We start from the raw sequence: 23,717 nt of genomic DNA on the forward strand, positions 1-23,717 counted from the left end.
CCACTTCCTCAAGTATATAATGGGGCGATAATATCTAACATCCAGGACTCCATGTGTGTGCACGCACATGTATGCATGTGTAGGGAGATTTGATTAGAAGATGTGCCTGGTCACTAGACTGCACAGTAAGTGCTCAAAAAGCCAACTCCCTACTCTCTTCTCCTGAGTTGGTCTCCTGTATCTCCTCCCAGGAACCCATACCTGCTTAAGAACACCATGCATGCAGGTGAGCTATACCCACAGTTCCCACAGGGAGGGTGGCTCAGGTGTTGGGGATGGGGTTGGGTGAAGGGATTGAAGAGTTTACCCAGCAGTCAGATTGCTGAGTTGAGGCAGGCTCCATTTTTTATGATTGTCCCAGGTTCTCCATATAGTCTGCCTCACCCAGCATAGGCCAAATATGAAGGGCTGTGGGCAGCTCTGCTAATACTGCTCTGGAAACCTAGCACCATGGCTATTTGAAGACGAATTCTAGACACTTAAGGGGTTGTCTCTGGTTAGGAGAATCCTAGTTTCTTGAGGTGCAGTCGTCCTTGTTGGTGACTGTCAGTTTCTAAGTTATGTGTCTGGTTAGCAGCAGAGTTACCCGTTAGAAGGCTCATTTTTCCTTTTTCTCACCTTAAGGTACAAGTGGTTCCTCATTTCCTCTAGTTTTTGTAGACTTTCTACTGTGTATGTGGCATTGTACTAGGTGCTGGAGATGCTGCAGGGACCAGGATATGTACAGATATTGTCATCATGGAGCTCGTCTCTTACAGGGGCTAGACCACCAAATGAGTCACTGGGATAAAGTGTGAATGTTTTGCTTGGAGGAGGAGGATTGGCAAAGGACAATGTGGAGAGGTCCAGGCCAAGTGAATTTGTGATGACTTTGATCTGAAAAGGAATAAAGAGTGGTCAAAGATAGGGAATGGGATGTGGTCAAAGAATTGAAACACTTGTAGAAAGCAAGGGCGAGAGCTATGTATGATGGGAGTGGAAAAGCAGGCTGGGCATGGTTATCCAGGACGTTGTAAACCACAAAGGCTGTCATTCTAAGGGGATTCATGGAAAAGAGCTAACAGGGTGTAGCATGGCCACATTTGCCTTTTCTCTCAGGAACACTGCAGAGAGCTCGACTGTCGGCTGTTGGAGAAACGGGGACAGTGGCAGTGAGAGATATCCAGGCTAGACGTGGCCCTGAGTCCAGGGGCTAGTCTGACTCTCAGTGAAAACTCAAAGATGATGCCAAGTCTCAACTCTAGTGGGGTCCCTGGCTTAGGCTCTGGCACTGTCTCTGTGCCTAACCCAGATGTGGCCCTTGTTCCTATCTTGAATATACCCTTGAGTTCTGGCTTGGCTCTTATTCCAGACCTTGACCCAGCTCTGAGTCCTGATACAGGGGAAGCCCCTGGCCTTGTGTCTGATAACACTCCCAGACCTGGAGACACAAGAACCCTGGTTCCAGACTCCCTCCAGACCTTCAGTTCCTATTCTGGTGATCCCCTGGCTCTGGATTCTAATCACATCTCAAAGCCTGACTCCCATGGGACCCTCTGTCCTACCTCAAATCTCATTCTGAACCCTGGCTCTACTGAGGTCCCTGATCTGAGCTTGGGCAACCACTCTGGACCAAATGTCACAGAGACTTTCTCATCCCTATCAAACAAGATTTTTGAATTGGGTCAGAGTAACTCCAATCCTTCCAGGCCAGAATCTAATCTATATATAAGGCCCTATTCAAAAGAGACCTTGGTTATGGGCCATAACATTTCCAGGCCAACCTCAAAAGCACTCCTTGTTCCAGCCTTAAGCACTTCTCTGGATTCTGACTCAGGAAATGTGTCTAAGCTGAACCTGGATGCTGTTCCAGGGACCCCTATCTCAGACACAAGCGAGGCCATCACTTTGACTTCCCACAACACCTCTGTGTCTGTTTCTAATGGAGCCTTGGATGCAATCTGGAAGACGAGCTCCAGGGGCACTATCAACATGGTTTCAAATGACAATCCGAGATCTCAGGGGAACATGACCCTCACTAAGACTTCGTGTGTAACCCTGAATCCCAGCTCCAATGATGGTATCAGTCTACACTCCAGCATCCATGGACCCAACTCTGTTCTCTCACCAACCTCGTTCATGACCCTGGTCCTGGACTCCAAAGAGACCCTAAGCACTGGCTCCAGCCTCATCTTTAGTGACACCTCCACCTTGACATTAAGCAGCCAGCAGGATTATTCTGAGGACAGCAGCGTTTGCACCATACCCCTGGATGGAAGTTTGGATAGCCAGAGTGAGGTGGCCAGTGTCAAGGTGGGCAAGTTCCCATTGAGCTTTTCCACCTCTGATACCAAGGACAAGGACACCACTGTCTTCCAAAACATCCCTGAGGGTAAGTAAGGCAAAGGGAAATGCCCCAGAGAGGTCACTGACCTACAAGAAGTTGGCATTCAGATCTATGGGGCAAGGAGGGAAGAGGACATGTCTCATATATACAACCTGCAGTACAGTAGTTCATATACACAAAAATCTGGTACTCAGCCTCTGCTAGCTGTGTGGCTTGGGACAAGCAACTTCATCTTGTTGAACTTCAATTTCCTTAACTGTCATGTTTCCATAAAATACTTCTTTCCAAATAATAAGTCTATTAACTAATGACCTTCCATTCAAGATTTCTTTATCGATAAATTTTAGACCTTGGCTTTCCAGGCCAAAGTTTTCACCAATGCAGCCGACAGACTCTAGACTCTGCTCACCTCTGTTGAGTCTTCAAGGTCCCCACCTGAGTGGGGCCTTGGGGTCCTGTCTGGAACCTGCACCTCACTCCTGATATGCAGGAATTCTGTAAATTAACCTCTGTCAGTTTATGATATAAATATCTTCTTTCAATGTACTTTTGCTTGTTTGTCCTCCAACATCACGTTATGATGCTTCAAAAATTACTAAGGCTTTGTAATATGTATTCATATCTGGTAGAGGGAGAATCCCTCTTTAAAACTCTTTCCCAAAATTGACTTAGCTATTAGTCCAAATACATTTTAGAATAAGTTTGTCTAGTCCCTCAACAGTAGACAATGGCATTTTTATTGGAATGTTATTAATTTACACATTTATTCAAGTTTTCCTTTATAAAGGCTATATCATTTATTAGAATTAAAAATAATTATTCATAAAGTTATCTAGTGATAGATTAATTCCTAGATTGTTTATAGTTTTTATTGCTATCATGAATCATATCTTATTTGCTAATATAATTACTATCTGATGCTGATGAAGAGGAACTTTATTTCTGTATGTTGATCTTTTCCTTTTTAATAGCTTTAAATCATCCTGTTGGCATCGGTCATAGCCGACTCATCCTATAGGACAGAATAGAACTGCCCCACAGTGCTTCGAAGGCTATAATTCTTTATGGAAGTAGACTGATGTTATCTTTCTCCCATAGAGGGGTTGGTGGGTTCAGTCAACCTTAGGGTTTGCAACTGAGGGCTTAATCTCTGTGCCTCCATGGCTCCTTTTAACAGTTTCATTGTTGTTAAGTTCCATTGAGTCGATTCCAACTCACAGTGACCCTATGTATAATAGAACAAAACATTGTTCTGCACCATGCTCATAATCATTGCTATGTTTGAGCCCATTGTTGCAGCCACTGTGCCAATCTATCTCATTAAAAGTCTTCCTTTCTTTTTCATTCCAATAATAGATTGGCTTATAAAATAAACAATATCACCCATGAATACTGTGCTCCCTTAAATGAACAACTGTATCTGACTAAACAGTCAACATTTAGTCTAAACAAAGATGAGAAGTTAAGGAGGGGCAGGTAAGTTAGATTATTGGAAACAGAAGAAAAAAACTGGAAATAACAAGAGTGTTGACACATTATGAAAAACGTAAACAATGTTATGGAACAAGTTGTGTAGACATTGTTAAATGAGAATCGAATTTGCTATGTAAACTTTCACCTAAAACACAGTAAAATATTTTTTCTTAAATAAGTGAAAAAAAAAAAAAAGGATTCCTCTTTTTCACTAAGCCTCAACATTAACCAAGCATGGTGTCTTTCTCCAGTGGTTTGTCCCTCCTGATGACATATTCAAAATAAGCAAGATAAAGTCTCACCATTCTTGCTTCAAGGAGCATTCTGGCTGTACTTCCTCTAAGACAAATTTATTATGGTAGATTTGTAGTTAAGTCCTGGAATAAAGTAGTGTAAATTCTCCAACTTTGTACTTCCTTTTTAAAGTTATTTTTGCTATTCTAGATCCTTTGATTTATCACATGAAATTTAAAATTGGTTTGTCAATTTCAACAAGAGGCCTGGGATTTTGAGTGGGACTGTACTGACTAACCAAGTTAGAGAAAAACTGACATATAGTATTCCTTTGATTTATTAACTTAGTATATCTATTTATTTAGGTCTTTTTTAATTTATCTCAGCAATGTTTTATTGTTTTTAGCTTATGGATCTTGCACATCTTTTGTCAGATTTATCCCTAAGAATTTTTTTGGTTAATCTTTTTTTGAATATTTTATTGTGTCTTAGGTAAAAGTTTACACAGCAAATCAGATTCTCATTCAACAATTCATACATATATTGTTCTGTGACATTGGTTATAGTGTGACACAATACAATGTGTCAGCACCCTCACCATTTCTACCTTGCCTGCCCCATTTCCATCAATCCAGTTTCCCTGTCCCTTGTTGCCTTCTCATCTTTACTTTTGTGTAAATGTTGACAAGTTGGTCTTGTATAGTTGATTGTTTAAAGAAGCACATTCCTCACGGGTATTATTGTTTATTTTATAGACCAATCTATTATTGGGCAGAAATGTGACCTCTGGGAGTGGCTTCAATTCCAGGTTAAAAGAGGATCTCAGGGCAATCGTCTCAGGGGTTCCTTTAGTCTCTATCAGACCAATAAGTCTGGTCTTTTTTTCAAGAACATGAATTTTGTTCTACATTTTCCTACCATTCTATCCATGACCTTCAACTGTGTCTGAATAGTCAGTAGTGGTAGCTAGAAGCCATCTAGTTTTTTTTTTTTTTTGTCTCAGGCTGAAGAGGCTGTGGTTCATGTAGACCATCTAAGAATTTTTTGATGCTATTGTAATTGCTTTTTATTTTTAAATTTCAATTTCTGATTATTTGTTGCTAGTATATAGAAATACAATTGATTTTTATATATTGATAATGAATCCTACAATCTTGCTAAACTACTTCCAGTATTTTTTTTTTTCAAACTTCATAGGAATTTCTACATAGACAATCATGTTGTTCTGTGAATAAGAGTTTTACTTCTCCCTTTCCAATCTCATTGTCTTTATTTCTTCTTCTTGTCTCATTGCACTGGCTAGCACTGCAAATGCAATATTGAATAGAAATGGTGAGAGCAGACATTCTTGCTGTGTTTTTGATCTTATGAGGGAAAGCATTTAGTTGTTCAACACTAAGTACATTGTTGGTTGTAAGTTTTGTGTAACCCTTTTTAGAGAACTTCTGGCTTTGTGCTTTTCTTTATTATATCTAGCCTTTCCATTTTATTAAATTCTGCTCTTTAATTTTTCTTTCTTACTATTTTCTTTATCATTTTTTTTTCTTACTTCTTGACATAATGCTTAGACCATAGATATCTTCTTTTCTAAACTATCCATTTAAGGCCATAAATTTTCCTCAAGGTATGACTTTAGTAAATCCTACACATTTTGGTAAGTTTCAGTTTTATTATCATTCAGTTCAAAATACTCCCTCATTTCCTATGGTGATTTCTCCTTTGATACATGGGTTATTTAGAAGTGAGTGCTTAATTTCTAAACGTTTGGGGATTTTTTAGATGTTTTTTCTGTTATTGAGTTCTAGTTTAATTCCACTGTGGTCACAGAACCTAGTCTATATGATTTAAAACTTCTGAAATTTGATAAACTTTGTTCATGGTCCAGCATATGTGAATTTTAGTAAAGGTTCCATTGCATTTGAAAAGAATATGAATTATTTAGGATACGGTGTCATGTTGTATATATTTCAATCAGGTCAATTTTGTTTTACAACCTATCTATCTGTCTATATCTGGAGCTCTGGTGGCATAGTGGATAAGGCATTTGGCTGCTAACCAGAAAGGCAGTGATTCAAACCCACCAGCTTCTCCGCAGAAGGAAGATGGGCAATCTACTTCTGTAAAGATTTACAGCCTCAGAAACCCAATGGGAGTTGCTATTAGTTGGAATCAACTCAATGGCAGTGAGTCTGGTTTTTTGGTATGTATCTATATATCTATTTCTATCCCTATATCTATATCTATCTATCTATATCTATATCTATCTATCTATAATGAAATCTCTAGAAATCCCCTTTGGGATTGGTATGCAGTAGGTTTACTTCTGGTGTCCCCTTTTAGTAGAGGGATGGCCTTTTGGGGTCTCAAATTTACATATATTTAACATGTCTTCCTTCCTAGTCATCAAGCTCCATTAGAACTAGGATTCTGTCTGTTCTATTTACCCCTGACTCTCCAGTACTTAGCACAATGGCTGGACATTAAAAATTAGTTAATTCAACAGATATTCCGGAGTGCTAAGCAGGGGTGATGTGATTTGATTTACACATTAAGAATCATTTGGGGGGCAGAAGATAAAGCCCAGTACCCACCAAGTCTAATAAAAGACTCTCTCCATAAAGTCGGGATTCTTCAGTTCAAGGATATCACTTTTGTTGTTGTTGCAAAAGATTTAAATCCAACCCAAAGTTGCTCAAGCAAAACAAGACTAAAAAGTCCAGGGGTAGAGTTAGCTATACCCAACAACCCATTGCCATCAAGTCAATTCCAACTCATAACTACCCCCATTGGGTTTCCAAGGCTGTAAATCTTACCTCCTATGGAGTGGCTGGTGGGTTTGAACCACCATCTTTCTGGTTAACAGTCAAATGCCTTATCCACTATGCCACTGGAGCTCCTTAGAGCTAGTTATAAGCAGGACTAATCCAAAAGTTCAAATAATATGAGAAATCTCTGTTATCTTTCATCTCTGCTTTTCTCTCTATTGGCTCCATCTTACATGGCATCTTCTAGTGTCCGAGATGCCCTAAAGCTCTAGGGCTTTGTGACTGTGATCTCAGAAGGAGAGAGGCTGTTTCCCTTGATGTTGCCTTGGGCTCCCTTAAAGGGGCTCTATTGGCCCTGCCCAGCCAAATGCCCAGCCCTGGAACAGCCCCTGTGTCTGGGGGCACAGGACACTCAGATTGGCCAAGCTCAGCTTTCAGGCCACCTCTATTTGAAGAGGCGCTGAGAGGTAGGAGTTGCAGAATTCAGCTTCACCTAGTTACATGGAATGGGCAACCTTCAGGAAAGAGGGATTCTTTAACCTAAAGAAAAGTGAGGGGGTTTAGGGCTGACAAAACAGCAGACATCTACTATAACAAATAAATGTTTAATTATAAATTGTGATAACTGTGGAAAGAATAGATGGTGCACAAAAGGGTGAAGGAGGGCCGTCATGTAGTCTAAGGGTTCAGGGAAGCCTCTCTGAGGAGAGCAGGTGAGCAGAGACTGAAGGAGGGGACCCTCGCTGGGCAAAGGGATGAAACAGGGGAGCAACCCAGGCAAAGGAAACCACACGTACAAAGGGCCTGAGCAGGGCGGGGCGGGCTGGGGGAGTTTTCTGGGGACTGCAAGGAGGCTGGTGTGATCAGAGCATGGTGAAGGAGGAGATAATGGAGGGGGGTAGGGACAGGGATGAGAGAGGGGGGGCACCCACTCTGCAGGGACTTGAAGGCTCTGACAAGAATGCTGGCTTTATGCTCAGCAAATTGGGGCACCACTGAAGGGTTTTAAGGAGAACCAAAAGAACAAAACAAAACACAAACCCACTGTTATCAAGTCAGGCTGCAAAGCTTTATGGAAGTATATTCCTTCATCTTGCTCCCATGGAGCAGCTAGAGGGTTTGAACCACCAACCTCCTGGTTGGCAGCCAAATGCCTTACCCATTATGCCACTAAAGCTCCTTTTAAGGAGGACAGGTGATATGAGCTCATTTATACTTTTAAAAGCTCTCTTTGGGTACTGTGGAAGTCAGGATTGGAGGGGGCCCTGCACAAAGGAGGGGAGAGGAGACTATGCACCCCATATCTTTACCCTTCCTCTTTCTCCTCATGGAAACTGTGACATACAGGAGTCTTTGATGAAGTGCCCTCATGCCTGGTGAAGATGCCTGGAGAGGATGGCAGCAACATGGTACGCCTCCCGCTCAACCCCCAGCTGGCTTTCCTAGGGAAACCCCTCAGCTCTCTCCCCAACCTGCCATTCCCTGCCCTGCTGCCCAGCTTTTCATTCCTCCATTGTACTCACCGCTATCGGATACACTATATGCTCTCTTTATTCAGACTTCTTTATTTATAGTCTCTCCACTCTAGAATGTAACCTCCATAATGACAAGGGTTTTTGTCCACCTTGTTCACAGCTCTATCCCCATCATCTAGAACAGAGCCTGACATACAGTAGCTGCTCAATAAAGTTTTTCTAATGACTGAATGAATTGTGGGAGGGGCCCTGAAAGGGGTAGAAAGATTGGATATGGCCTTTTTCAGGGCACAGTCAGGGCCAACCCAGGTCTTGGCCACACAACAGGTTGCAAGAGGCCAGAGAAGGCCAATCCAGCAGGGGAAATGCAACGTGGTGAGGGCCAGTGGAAGCATACTTGATGGCAGGTGGCCATGACTATGACATACAGAGTGCGGGCAAGGCTGAAAGGTGGACAGAGTTTGGAGACAGGGAATCCACCCAGGCCAGTACTTAAGGGAGCCTAGAAGGACAGCCAGCACCAGGGGAGTCAGCGGGAGGGAGACTCTAGCCCCAGTCACTGGGGAAGTGCAGTGTAGGAGGTGTGGGGAGGGTGAAAGAAGAGGCCTTGCCTTAGGGAGCTCTGGTAGCATAGTGGCTAAGACACTTGCCTGCTAACCAGAAGGCTGGCAGTTCAAACCCACCAGCCACTCCTCGGAAGGAAGGTTGGGCAATCCTACTTCCGTAGTGATACTGCCTCGGAAACCCAAGGAGGGGTCGCTATGAGTCAGGTTTGACTCGACGGCAAACAATCCTCATCCTGTGACTTTTCCCTGTTGCCAGTCTCACTATCTCCACACCTGCCTTCTTTCTGTTTCTCCCAGTGCCAAGCTAATTCCTGTCTCAGGGCCTTTGCATTTGCTATTTATTTTGCCAAGAAGTTTCTTCTCATCTATAAAACGGGTGCAATAAAGTTGAAGTGAGGCCTGTGTTAGGTAATGTATGCACAGCATTGAGCATGCTGCCTGCACAAAGAGAGTTTATTCAGTCATTTAGCAAGTTTTTATTGAGCCACTAGTATGTGCTACGCACTCTTTAGGTATTAAGGATACAATAGTGAACTGATACTCTAGTTTGGGCAGACTTTCCTCCTACTTCTTTGTATGGCTCTCTCTTCCTTGTCATTGGGGATCCAGCCCAAATGTTACCTCCTCTGACAGGCCTTTCCTGACCATTTGGTCTAAATTAGCCATTTCTCCATCACTCTCACTGTTTAATTATCACTACCTGAAAACTCAGAGGCTTAAAAGCATGGACTTAAAAAAACTGGACTCACTTGCCATCAAGTTGATTCTGACTCAGAACTCCCACTGAGTTTCCAAGGCTGTAAACCTTTATGGAAGCAGATTGCCTTATCTTTCTTCCACAGAGCAGCCAGTGGGTTTGAACCACCAACCTTTTGGTTAGCAGCCAAATGCCTTAACCACTCCAACACCAGAGCTCCTTGGAAAGTATGGATTAGAAGGGCCCAGTTTTTCACAGTTCTGAGGTTGGACTGGATTCAGCTGGGTGGTTCTTCTGCTCCATGTAGTGTAGACTGGGATCATTGTTGGGGGCCAGAACATCCAAGATAACTCTTCATCACTCAGGGCCTCTCTCCACATAGTCTCTTATTACTCCATAGTCTAACTGGGACTTCCTTAGAGCATGGCAGCCGAGTTTCAGAGGGAAAAGGAGAAATCTACCAGTTGCCAGTTCCCTTAAGGGCTAGACCAGGAACTGGCACAGCATCACTTCTATAGCATTCTATTGGTCAACGGTAATTGTAAGATGAATCCTAATTTAAGAGAAGAGTAAATAGACCAGATCTCTTGATAGGAGAAACAGGAAAGAACTTGTGGTCATCGTTAACCCACCACTCTCTCCATAAGATGAGCTTCTTTTGTTATCTTTACTCAAAGTTATTTTATTTTGCTTCTGCTTTAAGATAATGGGAACTCATAGGTAAACAGCCATCAGGCAATATGATCCCTCTCTCAGGTAACAGAATGCCTTAACCTGACCAGTGTGTATTAGAAGGCCCTTAAGAGTAATACTGGTGGCTTAGTGCCTAAGGCATTTGACTGTTAACCAGAAGGCTGGTGGTTCAAACTCACCAGCCACTCCTCAGAAGGAAGATTGGGAAATCTACTTCTGTAATGATACTGCCTCAGAAACCCAAGAAGGGGTTGCTATGAGTTTGATCAGACACGACAGCAGTGTGTTGTGTTTGTTGGTTGTAAGAAGTAATCCTAATGGTAGAATTTCAGGTTGAGGTGTTGGGACCCTTCCTGTCTCACCAGCTCCTCTCTCTTTCCTCCCTTGGTTTATTGGAGGTGGAAGAATGCTTTTCAGCCTCCAACACCTGGTCCTCCTCCAAATGCTGACCTTGAGAGATTATCCTCCTCCACCCCACCCCCTGCAACTGTAATCTCAAATCTTCACCCCATCCCAAGATCCCCTCGTGAGTCATTATTTCTCCTGAGCTGGTGCAGGTGGCTGGCAGCTGGAGAGGAGCAGGTGAAAGTATTAGATGGTTCATGGGTTGTGCATCAGCAACCCCTGAGGCTTAGGTTTATAGGGGTGCTCACCCTGTGGCTTTGCCCTCTGCTGTCCCCAAGGTCGAGAATGTCATCACTCTCCAGAAGAGTCAGAATCTGTTGGAATCAGAAGGAGAGAAGAAGATTGTAATGAAGAAGATGATGGTGCGGAAGTCACATCCGGGTCTGTGGCACTGGGGTGGGGAGGGGGCGGAAGGCCTGAGGCTGCCCACTGAGGAGACAGGGGGCTGAGGTGGGCAGAAGACAGAATGAGGTGGTGGGACACCTGGGCTTGAGTCTCAGCTCCACCTCTAACTTCCTGAGGGAGCTTGGACAAGTCATTTCCTTTTTCTGAGCCTTGCTCTCCTCACCTCACAAATGGGTGCAATGACAACTGTATCTCTGGGTTGTTGGGAGGACACAACCCAATGGTTAGTTAATTGGAAAGCCCTATGCAACTGGGAACAGTTATTACTACTTAATACATTCTTTTCCCAGAAATTCCCCCTGGTGAGGAATGTCAGAGAGTTTCCTCACCATATTTTTCCCCCCACCACTTTGCTAAACAAGTCACTTCTCAGTCATCTGCCAGAATGGGTTGTAGCAATGGTCGCTGATGTTTTAGAAACTATATTCAAATTCCCTTAAAAAGAGAAAACAATCTGCCCTTTGCATCTTCATTTAACTAACATTAATTGAGTACCTACTGTGTGCAGGTACTAGATTAAAAGTGGAAGTGAGAAGTAATTAGTAGGATGTTTTAAAGGAATTCAACCAGATAACTATTAAAGGCCTTCTATGATGCTTTTTGGTCAAGCCCATCCATGCTTTAAATATGCCTCTCTGCTGAGGCTGCTGACACAATTCTTGTTGAGCCCTACATGTGTGGTACAGCTGGTTAGGATGTAATGTTTTGGGTGGCCTTGAAGTGAGGGCCCAGGATGGGTTTGAGCAGTGCATGGGCTCTCCAGCTCCTGGAGGCTGGGCAGGGTATGACACTGGTGGGAGAGTTCTGTGCAGGTCGAGGGGCTGCATGGCTTGCTCCCTGTGAGGTCCAGAGCAGTCCTGTGTCCCCTCATCAGCCCCTTTGGGGTCCCCTCTCCAGAGACAGATCCAGGAGGAGCCGCTGGATTCCCTCTCAAGCTCTGTCCGCCGGCAGGCCATGGAGACCCTGACCCAGCTGAGGTGTTCATGATGCTGCCACCCCTTCCCTCCCTGCCCCACATGGTGCTCTCACCACCCCTAGCCTTTTCCTCTCCCTCACCCAGTCCTTGTCAGGGCTGTCTGACATCCACACCCAACTTCCCTCTCTGTCCCCACCTCTTTTGTGGAGTCTGAATCTCAGGCTACCCTCATCCCAGCCCTTAGCTTCCTTTTCTCCAACAACAGGGCCTACTCTCTCACTTGATGCCTTTGCTTCCTGTCTCTTTGCCAGTCACAGGCAGCCAGTCCTTGGGGTGCGAGAGAAGTCAGAGCTGGTGAATGCATGCGTGAAGAGCGTGTTCTCCCTGCCTTCCATGCAGGCCATGCAGGAGAAAGATGAGGCCAAGGCTGAGGCCACACAGGTGAGGCAAAGCCCATTCTCCCAGGTGCATCCTCAGGGCTGTCCACTTACCGTCCTTACACTGAGGTGTGTTTCTGGACACCCCCCCCCCACCAGGACAGAGAAGCAGAAAGACATTCCAGGGGGTCGACCTGGAACTTCACCCATTAGCTGCGTGGCTTTGGCAATTCTCCTCACCTCTTGGCCTGAGCCAAGATGCTCAATGGATACTTGGTCAATGAGTGAATCCTCAGAACAAGGGGACCCTTATCTGGAGGGCCCAGTCCACTTCTGGGCAGATGTTGGCATGGTTAAAGAGGTAGCCAGGATTTGGGGATGGATGGACTAAGGACTGAGCCATAACAAAGAAAGATTAGGGGAGTTGGGAGTGAGGTTTGGAGAAAAGGAAACTCAAGAAGCTTGTGTGAGCATCTTCAAACCATTGAGGGTTATCCTGAGTGGAGCAGGCAGAAGTGACCCTTAGGATTAGGGAAGAGCTCAGGACTATGGGAGGTTAAAGAAGAGGGGGTTCAGCTCAGGTAAGGCACATTCATTCTTTCTTTTTTCAGCTGATGTTAACTGAGTGCCTACTGAATGCCAAACTCAGTAAGGGGGTGGGGAGGAGGGAAGTAGAAGTTACTAAAGACTCATACAAATAAACGCAAAATTACAACAGTGATAAATGCTGCAAATAACAAGTACTTGGTGGTGTAGTGCCTAAGGCATTTGACTGCCAACCAGAAGGCTGGTGGTTCAAACCCACCAGCGACTCCTCAGAAGGAAGGTTGGGCAATCTACTTCTGTAGTGATACCTCCTCGAAAACCAAGGAAGGGTCGCTATGAGTCAGATCTGACTCAACGACAGTGAGTTTTTTTTTTTTTTTTGGTACTGTAAAAAGGATCCCTGGTGGTACAGTGGTTAAGTGCGTAACTGCTAACTGAAAGGTCAGCTGTTTGACACTAGCCACTCATGGGAGAAAGATGAGGCAGTCTGCTTCCATAAAAATTACAACCTTGGGAAGCTTCTGGGTAGTTCTACTCTGCCCTATAGGGTTGATTTGATAGCAATGGGTTTGGTGGTGTTGTAAAAATCCTGCAGTGGGGGCACATTTTATGAGGGGTCATAAAGGTGAGCTGAGAGGCTAAGGAAGAGTTACTTAGAAGGAGGTGGCAAAAGGAGGAGCATTCCAGGCAGAGGGAACAGCCTGTGTGAGAACCTGTGGACAGAGAGAACATGGTGACTGCAGGATGACAAAAAGGCAGTGTGGCTGGAGCCCAGAGGACAAGGGCAAGAGTGATGGGAAGTGAGGTTAGAGAGTAACTGGAGGTCTGGCCATGAAGACAATTTGAAAGTTTTCAGTCCTAATGGAGCTGTTCTGAGAAACTCAAAGATCCTTTCTGGATGAGAAGAGAGGGTGGCCATCTTGTAGTACCAGAAATGGTCGGCAGAGGTCAGTGCTGCACAGCAATTAGTGGCACATGGCGGGGAAGGAGGAGGTAGTTGGCAGGTGAGGCTTGCTTGGTGGTTGTGGTAGAATCCTGAGAACCACTGGTTCCTGGTGGTAGTGAGGCCCAAAAAGCCTGGACATTGACATCGTGGGGGACGGACTCGGAGAACCTAGAAGAGAAGAGGAGGCAAGGAAGAGAGGGTCTTTCAAGCCTGTGTACATGTAATGCCTATACCTTCTTAAGACAATTCCAGAACTGTGGTGTGGTCAATGGAATGAGGAACCTGGAACCTCAAGGGAGGGATGGCTTCCTTGAGGGGACCCACTTGGAAAATCTCTTTGGATCTAGGAGTAGAAATTCAGAAAAGAATCAGAGCGCTTTCCCACAGTCAGTAATAGAGATAAGGTTGGCCCTTTTATTTATCTAGCTCTTATAATTCTAGAGCATGTTCCCATTCATCCTCTCATTTGTTCCTCAAGACTTGAAACTTCCTTGCTGTGTGACCTTGGGCAAGTGTTTACTCGTTTGTAAAATGAGAAAACAACATGAAGACAAAGTGATATTGTTGTAACACTCTCTAGGTACTCACCTGGCGCACACACAGCAGATTCCCAGCAAATGCTCAGTCTCTCTTCCTCCCCCTTTAGAACAGGAAAACCAAGCTAACCCACACCCACTGTTATCCAGTCAATTACAACTCACAGTGACTACTTTAGAACAGAGTAGAACTGCCCCATAGGGTTTCCAAGGCTGTAAATCTTTATGGAAGCAGACTGCCTCATAGTTCTTCCATAGAGGAGCTGGTGGGTTTGAACCACTGACCTTTTGATTAGCAGCCAAATGCTTTAACCACTACACCACCAGAGCTCCTTTAGAGTAGGAAGGGCAGGGCTAGATATTACCAATTTGCTAATAAAGAAATTGTAACATGTGGAAGTAATTTGCCCAGTATCACCCATTAAGTTAGTTTCTGAGACAGGGCTAGGAAGGAGCTCACCTGCGTCTGAGTGCCCCCTTTTCCTCTGACTTATGCCTAGGGCTGGAGTCTGCCCCTGAAAACCCTTAGTGACTTGGTCCTCCTCCTGTCCACAGGTACTTTACCATCAGACCTTGGATGCCCTGAAGGCATTGCTCAATGCCCTCCTTATTGAAGACCCCACTCCTGCTGGACTGAAGAGCATCTTGGAGGTATGGGATAGGGAGGAGTGGGGACAGGGAGAGTGGGATTGACTTAGGAATAGTGGGGTGGCTGGACCCTGGAAGGAGTGATTTGACTTCAGGAGGTCACCTTGTGCTAGTGCTCTGCTTCCCTGTCCCACTCACAGCCTTGTCCCAGGCCTACATCCCTTCACTCTCCACCTCCCATCTTCCTGCTATGGATGTCCTCATCTTCTCTTCTTGCACCACTCTATCTCTTTCTTACATCTGCATGACCTTGTACCTCTCAACTTTCCTCATTGACCCCCTTCTTCCTTCCTGGTTGTCAGTCCTGTTCTCAGCCTCCCCTAATCTGAGGAAAGGATGAAGGCTGTAGTGTCCTACCTTCACACACTCCTGGAAGCTTCCTGCTGATTGGCGAAGGCTGGCCTGTCTGGCCTGGCCGCAGGGGCTGGCATCCAGCCTGCACCTCTGAGTCCTGCCCTTATTGTTCCCACAGCCCCTGGGGCCCTGGATGAACTCTGGGAAAGCCCATGAGCGAGCACGGGCTGTTAACACCACTGTCTCCTTGTTGAACCACACCGTTCTGATCCCGCCTTTCTTTGTGAGTGGGCCCTGGGAGGGGTGGGCACTCCTGGGGAGAATCCGCCAAGCTCTGAGGGTGCTGTACATCTATCCAGGGATTTCTAGGTGGCCCTTACCATCCATCTGCTATCAGGGCCAGACCATTCAGCTATGTTCACTATTTACTATATAACATTCTTGAACCTGTAAGACTCAATCTCTAAGATTCTGACACAAATAGATGTCCTCGGGGTTCCCGGCACTGGGGCTTCTGCTGGGGAGACTCATCCTTCGCATCGGGGATCCTGACGAGGACATTGGCCGGGAAGCTCTGGACGGCATCATCATCCTTTATACCATCCTGGAGCTCCAAAAGCGTAAGCCCCATTAAAGTGCTTCCAAAGCAAGTCTTCTCAATAGATGCCCAGCATGAGAACTAGGGGAACGGCAGTCTGGGGCCTTGGGTCATGTAGGGCCTTGGACAACTGGCGTGAAGTCTTTGTCACCCAGAACCAGAAACAGAGCCTATAAACAAATCTATTTTGGTTCAATCAATATTTCTTCTTCCTGAACACTTCTTCATCCTTCCAAGCTTTATTTGTGACTCTCACCTTCATGTTTCCATGGTATTGTGTATACCAGGACATGATAGGCCACGTGGTATGTTTCTTTGTTGTCCATAACAGGCTTATTAGCCCATTGAGGGTAGAGCAGGGTAGTGTCTTATTCATGGCTGTATTCCCAACTCTGGTGGCATAGTGCCTAAGGCATTCAACTGCTAAACAGAAGGCTGGCAGTTCAAATCCACCAGCCAACTCCTCAGAAGGAAGGTTGGGCAATCCGCTTCCGTAGAGATACCACCTCAGAAACCGAAGGAGGGGTCGCTATGCATCGGATTCGACTGGACGGCAGTGAGTTTGGTTTGGTTTTGGAGCACTGGGACTCGCACATGGTGGTTGCTCAGTGAATGTTTATCAAATGAGTAAATAAAGAACAGGTCTTATCTTAGAATCTGGAGTGGCTGAAACCTGTAATCAGGAGAACATTCCTAGATTTGGTGTCAGGGAGCTGGTGATGCAGCACGGGCTGACAGACACCCAGCCAGCACTACACCCAGAGGTGCCAGTATCAGCTGTTACTTATCTTCATCTTTTCTCCATTGTCCCAATCCTGCCCCAAACCAGGGGACCTTGGCATGTTGTTTAAACTTCACTGGCTCAGGCATAGTGACCTGAGGACAAGACTGACCTCCAGCCCTTCCTAGTTGTGTAACCTCAGGTGGGACACATTGCCTATCTAGGCCTACATCTCCTCAATAGGTATAACTTACAAGCTTTGTGAAAGATTAAATGAGAGCATTAAACCAGCTCAGTGCCTGGCACATTATAGGCACTTGTTACATGGGGTTTCCTTTGTCCCTCTCCTACATAGGACCATCTTATTCATTTCAGCCCATCACACCGGGCTTTGAAGATCTGTCCTGTGTCCCTGCTGTTCTGGATCTCTAGCATTTGGGGCAGAGATTTAGTCCCTGGGAACTGCTCAGGCTTCCTAAGTGATGGGTCAGGGTGGTATAAGCCATGCTATTATTAACCTTGTTGTTGTTGTTATGTGCCGTCAAGTCAGACCCAACTCATAGTGACCCCTCCTTGGGTTTCCAAGGTGGTATCATTATGGAAGCAGATTACCAGATTGCCCAACCTTCCTTCCGAGGAGTGCCTGGTGGGTTTGAACTGCCAGCCTTCTGGTTAGCAGTCAAGTGCCTTAGGCACTATGCTACCAGAGCTCCTATTATTAACCTTAGTGATAGGAATATATAGAGCAGATTAGGGTTGCCAGATTTAGCTCCTGAAAACACAGGACGTCTAGTTAAATTTAAACTTCTGATAAACATATTAGTATATTTGGGACATTTTCACACTAAAAATTATCCATTTATCTGAATTCAAATTTCCCTGGACATCCTGTATTTTATCTTGTAACCTTAGATCAGACCCACTCTGTTAGAATTTCAGGGAGTGATGTAGTTTGTCCAGGGTCTTCTGACTACAGGAAGCAAATCTGTATTTGAACAAGAGTCTGCTAGATTCTAGACTCAAAGCGCCTTCCTTTTAGAAACAAGCTCCACACTTGATCCATAAGATCACTCTGCTTCAATCGCTCTTTCTTGTATCTGTTTTGTATACCCTGAGGGGATCTAGGTAGGACTCAGGCCAGGCCCTGGTAAGAGCTCAGGAAATAGGCCTGAAATGTGTTTCTTTCGGCAGAAAACATGGAGCCCCTGAGTCCCTGGGTAGTGCAAATGGTTACGTGTTCAACTACTAGCCAAAATGAAAAGTTGGCAGTTTAAACCCACCCTGAGGTGCCTCAAAAGACAGGCTTGGCAATCTGCTTCCAAAGGTCACAGCCTTGCAAACCTTATGGAGCAATTCTCCTCAGCACACATGGGTTCGCCATGAGTCAGAATTGACTCAACAGCAACTCCACACATGTGCCAGGTACTGTTTTAGGTACTGGGGACACAGCAGTGAATAAAAGAGATGAATTGGACTAACCTCCCTAGTCAAGCTTGTATTCTTGTCGGCACGAGACAGACAATGAACAAAATAAATGATGATACATATTATAAGTCACATGGTCAAAGTGCTTCAAAAATAAAAGCAATTAAAGGGGAATTGGGATGCCAGGGGGTAGGAGGGTTATAATTTAAAAGGGGCACCATCACTACCTCCCTATTCCCCCAGGAGGTAAGAGATGAAAAAAGGTGGGCAATACCCATTCTGGCAGATATGGAGCAACCAGAACGCTCATGGGCACATCACTGGCTCCCCACTGGGGAAATGGTTCCATAGTATCTCCTGAAGCTGAATACATGCTCACTGAACCACCTAGGAATCCCACTCATAGTTATGTACCTAACAAATGAGTATATATGTTCGCCAAACAACATGCATAGAATGTTCACAGTAACATTATGCATGACAGCTAGGAATAGCCCAAATGCCCATCACAAGTAGACTAGATAAATAAGTGGTGGTGTATTTACTTATGAAATTTATACAGCACTAATAATGAATGAATGAATGCTGCATGCAACAACGTGAATGAATGCTGCATGCAACAACGTAAATGAATCTTACCCACATAATAGAATGGAAGGAGACAGGCACAAAGGACAACATATTGTATGAGTCCATTTATGTAAAGTTCAAATGGAAGCAAAACTCATCTATGGGTACAGAAGTCAGGAGAGTGGTTACCCTGGGTGGGAAGGGGATAGTGACTGGAAGCAGGCACTGGGGGCTTCTGGGGTGCCAGTCATTTTCCAATTCTTACTGGCTATGTGGAACGTTCACTGTGTGCAAATTTACCAAGGGAAAGCTTGAGATTTGTGCACTCCTGGTTTGAAAAAAGATGGTGGCCAGGCCTCACTACATATTCCCTTCTTTTCTCGCAGGAGCCGCAGACAAGGAGGAAACCAACAAGAAGGAGCTCTATGAGAGCAACAAGCGCTTCCTGGGGCCCTACAACCCCGTCAGCCCATGCCAGAACATCCTGCGTGTGATAGCGGTGACTGCCTGCTGCCCATCAGCCTTTCGCCCCAAGTGCCTTATGCCCCCCCCCAGCCCCCTCCTCCTCTAGTCTGTGCCACAACTCCTGGGCCATGACTTTGTTCTCCCTGACAGGTGCGATCCAGTCCTGGGGGCAAGGATCATGTTGCCCCTTCTTCTGTAGCCACCGCCCCGCCCCCCGACACACACACTGATTACTCAAGTGGGTCTGGGCCCATCTGTAGCTGTGTTTGTATGTCTACGTATTGCTCCAGGTGTGTCAGCATCTCTGCACCTTTGTTTCAGGAATTTGGGGACTTCCTGGGACCCCAACAGGTAAAAGACCTGCTGCTAGCAGCCCTAGAAGGGCTGAACGGAGACTCAGAGGCTCTCAGGAAGGACTCGGGGGAGATGATGCAGCTGGCCTCGGAGGTGACGCTCAGCTCAGTGCTGGAGTGGTACCGGCACAGGGCACTGGATGTGGTAAGGCCCCTGGGGGCAGGAGGCTGGTTGTCTCTGGGGCCCAGGAGACCCTACAAGGGCTGCTTGTCACCCTGGACAGCCTACTTATATGTGGTTGTGCTTAGGGGGGGGGTTGTTGGAACCCTCACCAAGCTCTGGGGCAAGGCAAGGTAGGAGGGGGTAGCTGAGTTCTGGGAGCCCCCAACCTGCATATTGCTCCCCACCTCCAAGAGAAAGCAAACTGAGCTGGGGGCAGGAGAGGTGGCTGAGACCAACTGACTCCCCTCAGGGAAGGAGCAGGCCCTGGGCTCGCCTCTCTCCCCTCATTATCTCCCTGCTCTCTCCTCTCCTGCCTCCTGTCATCCTCTCCCATCACTCTTGTCTGTCCTGTCACACCCCTGTCCTTCCTCTTCCCATTTGCCCCATGCCTTTCCCCACACTCCCTTGGCTTCTTTATCTGCCTCCCACACGCTCATGGCTGATGGACTATGCCCCAGATCCCAGAAATCATGCAGGGCATCTACGTGCAGCTGAGCCACATCCAGGAGCCACGGGCCCGTGAGGTGGCCTTGCTGCCCATCTCTTTCCTGGCCAGCTCCTTTATGACTGAGGTCGTTGTGGCCCTGCTCATGTGCCCCCTCCCGCTGGACAGGTACCAAGTGGGCATCTGAGAACCCCTCCTTCTTCTCCCCTGGCCTTCCAAATGGCCCTTCTTCAAGAGCACTGTGGGGGTGTGGGGGGTGGTTTCAGGCACCATGCTGGGCATTTAGTACTTTCTCTAGTTCTCACAACAATCCCATTCTACAGATAAGGAAATTGAGGCTCTGGGGCAGTTTCTTGCCCTAAGTACCCAGTGACCAAGCAACAGAACCAGAATCTAAACTCAGATCTGACTGACTTCAAGCCCAGAGCTCTTTAATGATGCCAGGAAAAGGAGCCCTGAGTGTTGGCTCTGACTTTGCCTCCAACTGCTATGTGATCTTGGGCAACTGCTTGCCCTCTCTGGGCTTCAGTGTTCCTCCACAGTCAAAAGGAGGAAATATCCCTGCAAGCCTACCCTGAAGGAGTGGTCATGACATTAATGCACTCAATAATCCTGAGTGCCTTCCTGGCCTGTGTGGGAGGACATACCATGCTCACATTCTGATGGGCAGCGGGGCAGGGCCAGATGGTAAGCTGTGGGCATGAGACTCTAGCCTCCCAGCCCAGGAAACATTCCCATGTGTTTTGTGAATGAATAAAACATGGAATTTTGTATTGTTGTTGTTAATTGCTGTCAAGTTGATTCTGACTCATGTTGACCCTGTGTGCATCAGAGTAGAACTGCTCCACAGTTTTCTTGGCTGTAATATTGATGGAAGCAGATCACCAGGCAGTGCCGCTGGGTGGGTTTGAACCACCAACCTTTTGGGTAGCAGTTAAGCACAAGTTGTTAGAGTGCAAAAGTGAAAGAATTTGGAGCTCTGGGCAAATGGGGCATATGTCCAATAAGGAGTGGTTAAAGCATTGAGCTGCTAACCAAAAGGTCAGAGGAGAGGTTCAAACTTACCAACTGCTCCATGGGAGAAAGATGAGGCAATCTGCTTCCTTAAAGATTTACAGCCGTGGAAACCCTATGGGCAGTTCTGCTCTGTTCTATAGAGTCACTGTAAGTCAAAACCTACTCAATGGCAGTATACGGTAAGAGCAGTCAGGATGGTGAGGACCAGGCTGGTATACCCACATCCTACTACATGGAAGGATTTAACCCTTGTTGTCTGCACTACCCACCAGGGAGTTTACTTTTTGGGTCCAACTAAACACTGAGATTCACAAGACCAAACTGGGGTACACTTGATACCAGAGTCAGGGCAGTGTCGGGGGCTTCTCTTTACAAGGGTCTTCCCAGGCACCCGTGCTGCAGACCAGGCAGAGCTGGGACTTGGGGTGAAGCAAGCAAGGCACTCAGAGTGCAAAATTTAAGGAGGTACCTAGTAAGGCGCTTTGGTGGCATAGTGGGTAAGGCATTTGCTTGCTATCCAGAAGGTTGGTGGTTCAAACCCATTAGCTGCTCCATGGGAGGAAGATGAGGCCATCTACTTCCATAAAGATTTACAGTCTTAGAAACCCAATGGGGGTCGCTATGAGTCAGGATTGACTTGATAGCACTGGGTTTGGTGTTTTGCGGACAGTACCTAGTGTAAGATCTGGTATATAATAGGTATTTAATAGATAGTGCAAAACAGGCATTCAACTACTGACAGAAAACTTGGTGGTTCGAACTCAGTTAAAGGTACCTTGGAAGACAGGCCTGGCGATCTCCTTAACTTGAAAACCCTGTGTAGTGCGCTTCCACTCTGCATATGTGGGGTCACTATGGGTTATAATTAACTCTATGGCCACTTTTTTTTTTTTTCATTATTTTAAAAAATATATCAGTTTGCTCATGGAAGGAAAGAAGGAGAGAGAGAGAGAGAAGGGAACAAGGGTCAGGGAATTCCCAGGTGCCTAGGCTGCACTTGCAGAAGCCTGAGGGTAAGTGCCTCCTTAACTCTTGAGGCCCAGATGCCTCACTTGCCTCACCCTAATTTTGGCCTTGAGTCCAATAGTTGGTCTCTTGGGCCCCCCAGGTCAAAGCTCAGGTGTGAGGGAGGGAGACTTCTGGGCTGGGTGCAGGAGTTGCCCTGGCTTAACTGGCTCAGGCTTCGTAGGAACCAGTCTCTCTTATAATCACTCCATAGGCTTTGCTTCCAGAGTCCCCACAGGGACAAGCCCAGTTTTAAGAGTCAGTTCACCCTGGGAAGCTCAACACTATAGCGTCCCCACCTGGTTCTTATAGTTAATTTATAGTTCCTTCCAGCCCAGATGCAATTTACCAATGGAATAATTTTTACCATAAGCAATGTTGCCTAGCAACATAGTTGACATACTATCTTTATCAGGTTTCCAGGGGAACAGAGCTAGAAAGTTAATGGAAGGTTCAAATGCTCATGCAGAAGGGGAAAAGGTTTTTGTTAACCCTTTACTGCACTGGCCCATCAGCTCTGCTTCCTGATATAACATGACAAGTGTAAGATCCAGACCGTAGTGCGTTCAGCTGCTTGGATTCTTGCTCCTTGGTGTGGAGGAAAGAGCACAGATTTTGGAGACATTTTAAGGAAAGAAAAAAAAAAAAAAACAGCTGCCGTCGAGTTGATTCTGACTCCCAGCAGCGCCCACATGTGCAGAGTAGAGCCATACAGCACAGGGTTTTCACAGCTGTGACCTTTCTGAAGCAGAACACTGGGCTAACAGTCGAGCTCTTAACCAACTGTGCCATCCAGGGATGGAGACATTGGACCTGGTCCACTTGTGACTCTTGCTCGTCAGCTGTGCAGTCCTGAACTAGTGGCTTCAACTCTCTGAACCTCAATTCCATTTCTGTAAAATGGGAATAGCAACATTCATGTTGGGGGTTGTGCAAACTCAATGACTTTGAATCGCTTGACTGTCTTGTTCATGTCTGTATCCCCAGAGATTTGGCCTAGTGACTTGCATACAGCAAATAATAAATACTTGCTAAGGTAATACATTCTGTGTAAGCACCTGGCATGATTCCTGGGAAATAGAGTTTTCAATAATTATTAGCACCTCGCTTCTTGGGGATTGTTTTCTGGACCTTGCTGGCATGCCCATGGATGTCATTATAATGGCATCTTTTCTTTCCCCTCCCCAAACCATCTGGAGGCAGGGTGGGCCCCATGGCCCTGGCTACCACTAATCACCCTGCCCCTGGCCTCTTAGCAATGGAGCAGAGATGTGGAGGCAGCTGATATTGCGCAAGCCCAGCTGTGATGTCCGAGACCTCCTGGATCTGCTCCTGACCAGCCTGAAGGAAAAGCCTGTCACCAAGAAGGGCCGGGTCTCCATCGTGCCCCTAGCGGTGAGGACCCACTCCCATTTTTGCCCCTTCCTGCCCTTCCTCCCTCTCTCCTTCCTTCTCTCTGCTGAGCTCAACCTACCTCGCTTCAGCTCTGAGTTCCCCAAGCTACCAGTAACTAACAAGTAACCTTAGGCAAGTCTCTGTCTCTGGGCTCCTGTGATCTACTGGACAATAACAGTAGTGCATACAGTGACCGTAGCAGCCTGCAACAGTGGAAACATAAATGGTCTTGAGTCATAGCTCTGACTCTGGTTGTAC

General features: G+C 46.1%; 1 protein-coding gene across 1 annotated transcript in view; it reads left to right on the forward strand.

Annotated features, from left to right (window-relative positions):
* The first annotated feature begins 216 nt into the window (after positions 1-216).
* The window catches only part of MROH7 (maestro heat like repeat family member 7), a 57,295-nt gene continuing 33,794 nt past the window's right edge, over positions 217-23,717 (forward strand). The window contains exons 1-13 of the mRNA XM_007945967.2: positions 217-226; positions 1,172-2,371; positions 8,146-8,207; positions 10,913-10,996; positions 11,937-12,016; positions 12,267-12,396; positions 14,916-15,011; positions 15,481-15,585; positions 15,787-15,922; positions 19,003-19,115; positions 19,403-19,579; positions 20,056-20,210; positions 23,321-23,459. Coding sequence (XP_007944158.2) covers positions 217-226; positions 1,172-2,371; positions 8,146-8,207; positions 10,913-10,996; positions 11,937-12,016; positions 12,267-12,396; positions 14,916-15,011; positions 15,481-15,585; positions 15,787-15,922; positions 19,003-19,115; positions 19,403-19,579; positions 20,056-20,210; positions 23,321-23,459 — 2,487 coding nt within the window. The remainder of the gene's footprint in view (positions 227-1,171; positions 2,372-8,145; positions 8,208-10,912; positions 10,997-11,936; positions 12,017-12,266; positions 12,397-14,915; positions 15,012-15,480; positions 15,586-15,786; positions 15,923-19,002; positions 19,116-19,402; positions 19,580-20,055; positions 20,211-23,320; positions 23,460-23,717) is intronic.

Source organism: Orycteropus afer, unplaced genomic scaffold (genome assembly GCF_000298275.1).
Source record: "Orycteropus afer afer isolate SDZICR_OR568_19922 unplaced genomic scaffold, OryAfe1.0 scaffold00145, whole genome shotgun sequence".
NCBI lineage: Eukaryota > Metazoa > Chordata > Mammalia > Tubulidentata > Orycteropodidae > Orycteropus > Orycteropus afer.